The sequence below is a fragment of the Phalangium opilio genome, unplaced genomic scaffold, assembly GCF_054372755.1.
Source record: "Phalangium opilio isolate 3A_F unplaced genomic scaffold, DU_Popi_V2 ptg000003l_1, whole genome shotgun sequence".
NCBI classification, from domain to species: Eukaryota; Metazoa; Arthropoda; class Arachnida; order Opiliones; family Phalangiidae; genus Phalangium; species Phalangium opilio.
In genome coordinates this window covers 1,288,903-1,298,460 of record NW_028324145.1, presented here as the reverse complement: position 1 = coordinate 1,298,460, position 9,558 = coordinate 1,288,903, and the positions used below count along the sequence as shown (strand labels likewise).

Below are 9,558 nucleotides of genomic sequence, written 5' to 3'. Positions count from 1 at the left end.
AACCTTCTAACAATAAGTGAGACAAAAAGTAAGTTGACGACGATATTGAGGTAGCCTCAAGTTTAAAGTATCCTTGTATGGGGAGCAAAGAGTACTATAACATATCCAAAGGAGATCCCAGTATCTCTTGTAGAACAAGAGTTATGAGCCTCCAAAGTTTAGTGCAAAAATCATAAATAACATAATAAAAATAAGTGAGACGATACCAAAGTTGACGAACATTTTGCTTAATATCTCGGCCCCTGTTTGTCGTAGCTCAATGTTTTTAGTATGGTTAGATGGGGGACAAATTGTACAATAACATACTCAAAGGACATCCCCGTATCTCCAGTAGAAACAGAGTTACGAGCCTGCAAATTATAGTCTAATGCATTTCCTATGGAGGGGGTTTGTTTCGTTACGTTTTGCTTAATTACTTGACCCTGTTCTTTCGATTAAAAATAATAACATCTCTTTAGTGTAGCGGTTATCGCATCCGCCTCACTCCCGGAAGGCCACAGGTTCGAAACCGCGAAGTTTTTACCTCTCCGAGTGACGTATGTCACGGAGAGGTATTACACCGGCCGTGTCTGTGTGTCTGTCTGTCTGTGTGTCTGTCTGTCTGTCTGTCAGACCCCACGTGACCGCGTTCGCAGTTTGCGTATTGGAGCAAACAAATACCCGATTTCCGGAACGCGTTCGCGGTTCACGGAAATTTGGCCATTCATCTACCAACACAAGTCTTTACTAACTGGCTTCTAAGGACCACAATCTGCTAGTCTTTGTCCATCCCACATGGACACTAGTCTGTACTTGCTAGCTTCTAAGCACCACCATCTTCTGTTCTTCGTCAATTTCACCTTGACACCAGCTTCTATGCACCACCATCTTCTGTTCTTCTTCAATTCCACATTGACACCAGGTTCTATGCACCACCATCTTCTGTTCTTCGTCAATTCCACATTGACACCAGCTTCAATGCACCACCATCTTCAGGTCTTTTGTCCATTCCACATGGACGCCAGTCAGTACATTCTGGCTTCTTCTCCTCCGTCATCGTTTGGTTCCAAGATATACGCGGCGATCGGCTAGGGTTACGAGAAACGTCTAGCCTCCCAATGGCAGGGCTTCCACCATCGGTTCACGCAAATGCGTTTTTATCTATTATTTGGTTTTAAGATATACGCGGCGATCGGCTAGGGTTACGAGAAACGTCTAGCCTCCCAATGGCAGGGCTTCCACCAAAGGTTCACGCGAATGCGTTTTTATCTATTATTATAATGGAAACGAAACGTATATATACCCCAAAATTTGAAAAAAGCGGGCAAGAGGGGTACCCTTCACTTTAAACGTCAATATTAGCAAAGTTTCGAAAGATAATAGGAACAACTTTATTTTAAACGATTTAACTATTTTTAAAGTTATTTACTGGCGATTAAAATAATTAAAAATAATTATATTTATTTAAATATTAAAGATAAACCCAAGTACCGAAGTCGTTAAATCATTGCCTCCTATATCTATCAAGGCCCGTGCATTGCGTTATATTTCGTACATTGTCTCTTATATCTTTTTAGGCCCGTGCATTGCGTTATATTTCCTACATTGCCTCCTGTATCCATAATAATTTATTTTCTTTGTTATATGAAATGAAAATATGGATAATATTTTCGGCAATTCGATTTGAATGGCTCTTTCTGATGTATCATTCTCTCAGCACTGTTCATAATGGACAGGAACGTAGAGATTCGAGACACTTGGAATTACGATAGTGTTTCAAATCCTCTGTAATGAGGGCTTAACGACTTGGAGTGACTGGAAAGATAGATACACATCCTTTTTTTTAGTTGCACCATGCGTACCACAATGTTGCCAGGCGTTTATTGAAGGATGCTTGGGTACTTGGTACAGACTGTTACGTCTACCAAGTTTCCTAGCATCCAAGAATATATAGGATTCATAGAAGCCAGTGTTATGGGCATGTCATGGGTCAAGTCGTTAAATATATCGACGCAGTTAAATAGCTGATGTCATTATTTTATCCACTTTCTCATTGCGTTTCGAGTGGAAGTTCAACTTTGGCACGGACGACAGATGGCGCTCTTAACCTTCTACCCCCAAAAATCGCTGTTGTCTGCTCGTTTTCCCCTTCCGCGTTTTTTCGTTATAAACTTATGATTTAACGAACTGTTAAGATAAAATTTCATATTTCCTAAGACAGATAAGCTTCTACTCCTTTCATCTTACTCCCAGTTAGATTTAACCTTGTTAAAATATAATCAGATGAATTTGAGTTACAATGTCGTAAAATCCTGTGCCTACAGTTACCTAGGAGTGATAGAGACATTTTTACCGATGTCTAGAGATGTTAAGCTTAAGCGAAATTGTTTTACGTTTGAATAAAAATACCGCTTCCAGTAGTGGGTTTATAGTACTCCTTGTTTGTGTAAGATTAGTGTAGCTGTAGAGCGTTGTTGCTGTTTAGTTCATACGCCCCCTAGGCCTATTTGTGAAAGACCTTTTTTACGCACTTTTATCATTCTTTATTTGAAAAAAGTGTTGGCAATGTATATTTTTTAAATATGACGGAATTGCTGTTGGTATGATAGCGCCCAATTTGCGAAAAAAACCTTTTTTTAAACAGTTGATTCATTCTTTGATAGAATTTCGAAGGCAGAAGTTAAGTGTTAGATTTGCTCGATTAATTTTGTTCGGCAAATAATATAATTAAGCCTTACGTATTACTGAAGGAGATTGATTTTGCCAACCTGTGTGAGTATTTAAGGAGATTGATTTTGCCAACGTTTGTGAGTATTTAACTGATTAATAAGTAAATGGAGGAAGATAATAATTTAAGTAAAGAGGAAATCAGAAAACGAAAGGCAAGGGAAAGAATGAGGGCAAAAAGGTCAGATCCTGAATTTAGGAAACGAGAAAATGAAAGGAGAAGAGTGTTAGCAGCTGAAAAAAAGGCTGTTTCGGGAACAGGTTCTAGCACACCCAATGTTGGTCCTACCGCGAGGCCAGTTGGCCATGATTCTGCGAAAGATGACGCATTAAATAAAAGCTCTATTGAAAGTACCGTAAGCGTAGGCATATCTATTAATGAGGAACCCAATAATGTACAAAATGATAATGCTAATATTAGTGAAATAATCGAAGGCTATGAACAAGTACCTTGTACGTCCCATGGTAATGTCTATCCCTTAGAAAGATTAAGAATCTTGAGACAAAATGAAGAATGCAGTAAGAGGGAGTCGCTAGGTAAGGGGAAAAAGCGAGAGAATGAGTCAAATTGTGAAATTGAAAATCAGGGTGGAATATTTACCAAGAAATTAAAAAGGGTTGATGAATGGTATAAAGCAAGCGAACGTGTAAGAAATCAGATAAGTAAGGCTACTGAACGCCAAGATCCAAATTATAGGGAAAGAGAACGTGTCAGAAACCAATTGTATAAGTCGGCTAAACGCCAAGATACCGAGTTTAGAGATGTTGAACGTGATAGAAACCAGGCTTGTAAGGCTGCTAAACGCCAAGATCCCGAGTATAGAGATGTTGAACGTGCTAGAAATCAGACGGGTAAGGCGGCTAAACGCCAAGATCCCGAGTATAGAGATGTTGAACGTGATAGAAACCAGGCTTGTAAGGCTGCTAAACGCCAAGATCCCGAGTTTAGAGATGTTGAACGTGCTAGAAACCAGACAGGTATGGCGGCTAAACGCCAAGATCCCGAGTACAGAGATGTTGAACGTGATAGAAACCAGGCTTGTAAGGCTGCTAAACGCCAAGATCCCGAGTTTAGAGATGTTGAACGTGCTAGAAACCAGACGGGTAAGGCGGCTAAACGCCAAGATCCCGAGTATAGAGATGTTGAACGTGATAGAAACCAGGCTTGTAAGGCTGCTAAACGCCAAGATCCCGAGTTTAGAGATGTTGAACGTGCTAGAAACCAGACAGGTATGGCGGCTAAACGCCAAGATCCCGAGTATAGAGATGTTGAACGTGCTAGACAAAGATCTTCAGCCGCAGATAGGCGAGCAAACCCCTCGCTTATAGAGCAGACCTATTTTGATAGCATAAAAGATGGCCCAACGTGGCCGTGTGAAGGATGTTCAAATCTTTTTTTTAAGTCATCTGGCACCATTGTAAAGTCCATAGATTTCTTGTCAGTCCCTGGTATTGAACAAAGAGAGTTGAATGATGAAATATTTTTGTGTAGTACTTGTAATAAAAGCGTTAAGAGAAAGCAAATTCCAAAATTTTCAAGGGAAAATGGATTTGTGTTTCCTGAAATACCTGCGCAATTAAGTAACATAAGTAATTTAGAAGAAAGAATGATATCACCACGAATACCATTCATGCAAATACGAAGGTTAGGGTGTGACCAACAACGTGGTATTAAAGGAAATGTGGTTAACGTCCCTATAAATGTAGAGTCCACCGCCTCGGTTTTACCCAGGTTACCTCGAGACACGGATACTATTCAAATTGAGTTTATGAGAAGAATGCAGTATAACACACCCTATTTGTACGAAACTGTGAGACCCAAAGTCATTTTAGAGGCCCTTAACGTTCTGGTAAAAACGCCTTTGTATGTTAAACATGGAATTACCGTTAAGAGTGACATATTAGACCCCATTCCTGAAGAACTTGAATTTATTGTTGACGAAAATGACCGTCAGGTAAATCAAGTTGATGTATCAGGAGATAATCCAGTAGCGAAAATAAACGCAGAGAATGATAGCGATGATATGTGGAATGAACCCAACGAAAGTAGTTCGTTAACAGTTGGGAATCAAGACACATTATTAGTTTCTTTAAGTAATTTCTTGCCAAGTAATACCATGCATGTTAAGTTTGCTCCCGGTGAAGGTCAAACCCCAATGTCTTTACTCTTTGACGAGGATGCGGAAGAATTGTCATTCCCGAGCATTTACGTAGGTCAAAAAATGAATCTTAAGGTTAAGGGAAGTTTTGGTGATATTTTTAAATGGGAGCTTCGTAATATTGATAGGCGCTGTGCTAAAAATCCTTCGAAATTGTTTTACTCTTTTGTCAAATTAGAAACCTTGAAAGTTAGTCAATCTATACAGGTTTGCATGAGGAAAACTAAAAGAACAAATGGGTCGAATTATACTGCTGGACTTTTAGCTTCTGCAGGTTCTCTTGATGCTTTAATTAAGCAGGATGATGGTTTTAGGGTTTTAGAAAGACTACAGAGCTCGCCTTCTTATTGGCAACACAGACAAAAGGAATTGATGGGTATGATTAGACAGCTTGGTACGGCTACCTTTTTCATAACGTTTTCGGCTGCCGAAAGTAAATGGCCTGAGCTACTGAATATTTTGAGACTAACCTCTGGGCAGGAGAGTTTACCTAACGATGATATTAATAATTTAAGTTTTTCGGAAAGGGCAAAACTGATTCAGGATGATCCTGTTACTTGCGCTAGATATTTTGACCACCGTTTTCGGGCTTTGCTTAAGGCTTTACAGAAATTAGGTCCTCTTGGCGTTATAGAAGACTATTATTTTAGAGTTGAAATACAGCAAAGAGGTTCGCCCCACCAACATGGTTTGATTTGGATAAAAGATGCTCCAAAACTTAAAAATGATCTCTCAAATGTTAAGGAAGTAGAGGAATTTATTGATAATGTTATTTCTTGTGCTGCTGAGCACAATGACGAACATTTAGATTTGTTAACACGATTACAAATTCACAAACACACAACGACTTGTAGAAAGAAGGTCGATAATAATTCCGTTTGTCGTTTTGGAATCCCGTTTCCACCTATGCCCAGAACCATAATTTACGACCCTAGTTTAAGAGAGCCTGGTAGCGTACAGGAAGAACTCAGATCTAAGGAAAGGTCAAAGAAATTGTATGAGATGTTGCAATCGAAAGAAAAAGAGTTTTGGGTAGATAGTTTTGAGGAGTTGCTAGCTAAGTTGCGTATAACTGAAGACGAGTATATTTCTGCCGTTACTTATGACCTCAAAAGGAAAACAGTTTTGTTGAAAAGACACCCCAAAGATACTAGAGTTAATCCTTACAATCCGTGCGCTTTGCGTCTTTGGCAGGCGAATATGGACATTCAATTCGTTCTTGATGCTTACGCACTGGTTATGTATATTGTATCATATATAGGAAAGTCTCAAAGAGGGATGTCTTTGCTTCTGCGCGAAGCTTCTAAACAGGCAAAAAATGATAAATGTTCAGTAAAACAGAAGTTGAAACTAATTGCTAATCAGTTCTTGAATGCCCACGAGGTAAGCGCTCAGGAAGCGGCTTACTGTGGTTTACAAATTCCTGTGTCCAGGTGCAGTCGCGCCTGTGTTTTTATAAACACCAATGCCCCTGAAAATCGTGTACACATTCTTAAGAGTCAATCTGAACTTGAAGAACTACCAGCAGACAGTAATGACGTTTTTGCCTCTGGGATGCTAGAACATTATGTTCAAAGGCCAGAGGAACTAGAGGCAATAACGTTAGCTCAATTTGGTGCCTGGTACGAATATTCCAAAGCCCGTAGAGTGACTAAAGCCGCCCACGATCATGTTGATGAGGGAGAGAGCAATGAAGTTGAAACTTGTGGTAAATGGCTGAAACTTAAAGATGAATCAGGGTTTATTAGGAAACGTGGCCGTGCTAAAATTATTAGGTACAGAAGATTCAATTTAGAAAAAGATCCCGATAACTTTTATCGTGAACAATTAATGTTGTTTAAGCCTTGGCGCGATGAAAGTAATGATATTTTGACAAAGGATATGAAATCAGAATATGAGCTTTGTCGCGAAACTATTAATGAAGTTAGGAAAGAATTTCACAATGAAATTGACGAAGAAGCCGTAGAACAGGCTGTAGCAGATTTTGAAAATGGAGAAATTCAAGTGGATGTTACTAATATCCAGCCTGAATTAGAACATAGAAATGAAGTTGATAGATCTTTAGCTATGGATGATTCCGATTTTTTAATTAATACGGTTCAAGAACCTGTAGGAAATATTAATAGAGATATTATTGATGGCAATGCCGAAAATACTGTTGCTCCGTCAATTACCTTAATTAATGACTCTGAGTACAACGCCCTTCTTAGAAAATTGAATTCCAAACAAAGAGAGATATATTACCATGTTTTGTATCATGTAAAAAGCAAAGAAACTCCGTTGCGTCTCTTTGTTACAGGGGGCGCTGGTGTGGGGAAAAGTCTTTTGATTAGTGCTATATTTGAATCTGTGTCAAGGTTTTACAACAAACAACCTGGGAGTAATCCATCGGAAGCGAAAGTAATCCGTTGCGCACCTACTGGCAAGGCTGCCTTTAACATAGGTGGGGCAACTTTGCACAGTACTTTTAGTTTACCCGTTAGCCAATTTGGTGGAAATATATCGAGATTGGAAAGTGAAACACTTCATAAATGCAGGTTACTCTATGGTCAAGTAAAACTAGTAATAATTGACGAAATTTCAATGGTTGGAGCGAAGGTGTTTAATCGGGTAAACGCTAGGTTACAAGAGATTATGGGTTGTCCTGATTATTTTGGTGGTGTGTCTGTCGTTCTAGTTGGAGACTTTAACCAATTGAGACCAGTTTGCGATTATTTCGCATTTCAAGGTCAAAGTGAGAAAGATAATCCTTACGCGTCGTTAATTGGTAACCCAATATGGGAGCAATTTGAATTTGCCGAACTTGAGGAAATTATGAGACAGAGGGATGATAAAATATTTGCTGAAGCTTTAAATAGAATGGCTGTGGGAAGTATGACTCAAAATGATATTGATTTCTTTAGTAGTCTGGAGGTAACGCCTGAGCGTGTACCCCCAAAAGAAGCGATACATCTTTTCGCCACTAACGCGGAAGTAAACCAATTTAATCAAAATAAGCTTTTAAACATGAATACGGAAAAGGCTGTTTCGGTTTCAGTAGATGTTGTCAATGGTGATCTTAGTAGTGAAGTTAAAAATAACATACTTTCCCAAGTTGAAAAGTTAGCAACGTCTGATACGTATGGTCTGCCCAAACAATTGACTCTTGCGTGTGGCGCGAGATATATGATGACCAACAATGTTGACACCTCTGACGGACTAACTAATGGCGCGACAGGTTGGTTAAGAAAGATAGAGTACGGCACAAATAGGGTCGGGGATAAAATCCCGTTCAGGGTATGGATGGAGTTTGACGATCCCAAAGTTGGGAAAATGTTGAGGCAAAAATGTCATGGTTTATATTTGAATAGTGATATTAACGCTTCGTGGACGCCTGTTGAAAAGGTCATAAAGTCGTTTAATAGAAAATGGAGACAAAATAATGCCTCAGTTTCTAGGAAACAATTGCCTTTGGTTGTTTCTGAGGCCATTACGATACATAAAAGTCAGGGTGATACTTACTCCTCGGTAGTGGTTCATTGTAAGGCTACAAAAAAAATTGAAAGAGCGCATTTATATGTGGCTTGTAGTAGAGCGAAAACCGCTTCCGGTTTATATATTGATGGAAAATTTAAAGTTCCTAATTCACCCAAAAACAACCTAGTAGAATTGGAACTTAAGAGGTTGCGAGACACAAAAAGCATCGAACTACCTTTCTTGCATGATCCCCTTTACATTTATGTACATAACGTGCAGTCTTTAAATGCTCATTTAGAAGATGTTTTAGCAGACAATGTAATAATGAAAAGTCAAATGTTATGTTTTGTTGAAACGTGGAAAAAAGAGACGGACGATTTTAGAGTGCCATCTTTTAAGGAAGTAGGTGGTATTTACTTGCCAAGTACGGCACGCAGAGTTGCTTTTGGTTCGTCCATATATTTAAGAGACACGCCTAAAAACGAAGTTAAAGAGATAGATACTAGAGTTTTACGAAGCGACATTCCTGTTAGAAATTCTCACGTGGAACGTTGCTGGTTAGATGTTTACATAGAAGGAGAACTTATATCTGTGGTATTGTTGTACAAATCTCCCTTAGGAAGTTTGAGAACTGTGTTTGAGGACTTTAACCCTTTGTTTGACATGAAATATGATTCGTCTATTCCAACAGTTGTGGTTGGAGATTTCAATATTAACTTTTTAAAGAGCCAAACGGCACTGAGAATGTTCTTTGATTCACATGGAATATCTCTTTTGCCGGGTCTAGAACAAAAGTATTCGACTGACTATCATTGTCAATTAGATTTGGCGTTTGGTAACAAACTTTTTCGAGACCGATACGATGCATGTTATAGAGAGTCTTATTATTCTTACCACAAGGGTATTTGCATTTTTAAAAGAACATAGTTTGAAATGGAAAAATTTATTTAAAGCAAGGTGGAGCTCCAGTGCGCCCCTTATTGACGACCTTTCTATTGTACATTGGGTTTAACTTGTTAGGATAATTTTCAGATCCTCCCTAATGCATTAAGTTTCATTGTTACCTACCTACGGCAAGGTAAAATTATTATGTTTATACAAGGTTAGGCATCATGGTAGGGGCGCCAATGGAGCCGCATGTTGCTTTAAGGGTCTAAACTACGAGAAATAGGCTTGGGATCCTTGGCTAAGAAACCCACATATGGCTTGGGATCCTGTACTAAGAAACCTAAAATTA

General features: G+C 39.0%; 1 protein-coding gene across 1 annotated transcript; it reads left to right on the top strand.

Annotated features, from left to right (window-relative positions):
* Positions 1–2,487: 2,487 nt before the first annotated feature.
* LOC149717023 (uncharacterized) lies at positions 2,488–9,194 on the top strand. Its single transcript, XM_089834639.1, has 3 exons — positions 2,488–2,579; positions 2,643–8,915; positions 9,013–9,194. The coding sequence occupies exons 2-3, from the start codon at positions 2,814–2,816 to the stop codon at positions 9,043–9,045; spliced, it is 6,135 nt and encodes a 2,044-aa protein (XP_089690765.1). The 5' UTR covers positions 2,488–2,579; positions 2,643–2,813; the 3' UTR covers positions 9,046–9,194.
* The last annotated feature ends 364 nt before the right edge of the window (positions 9,195–9,558 follow it).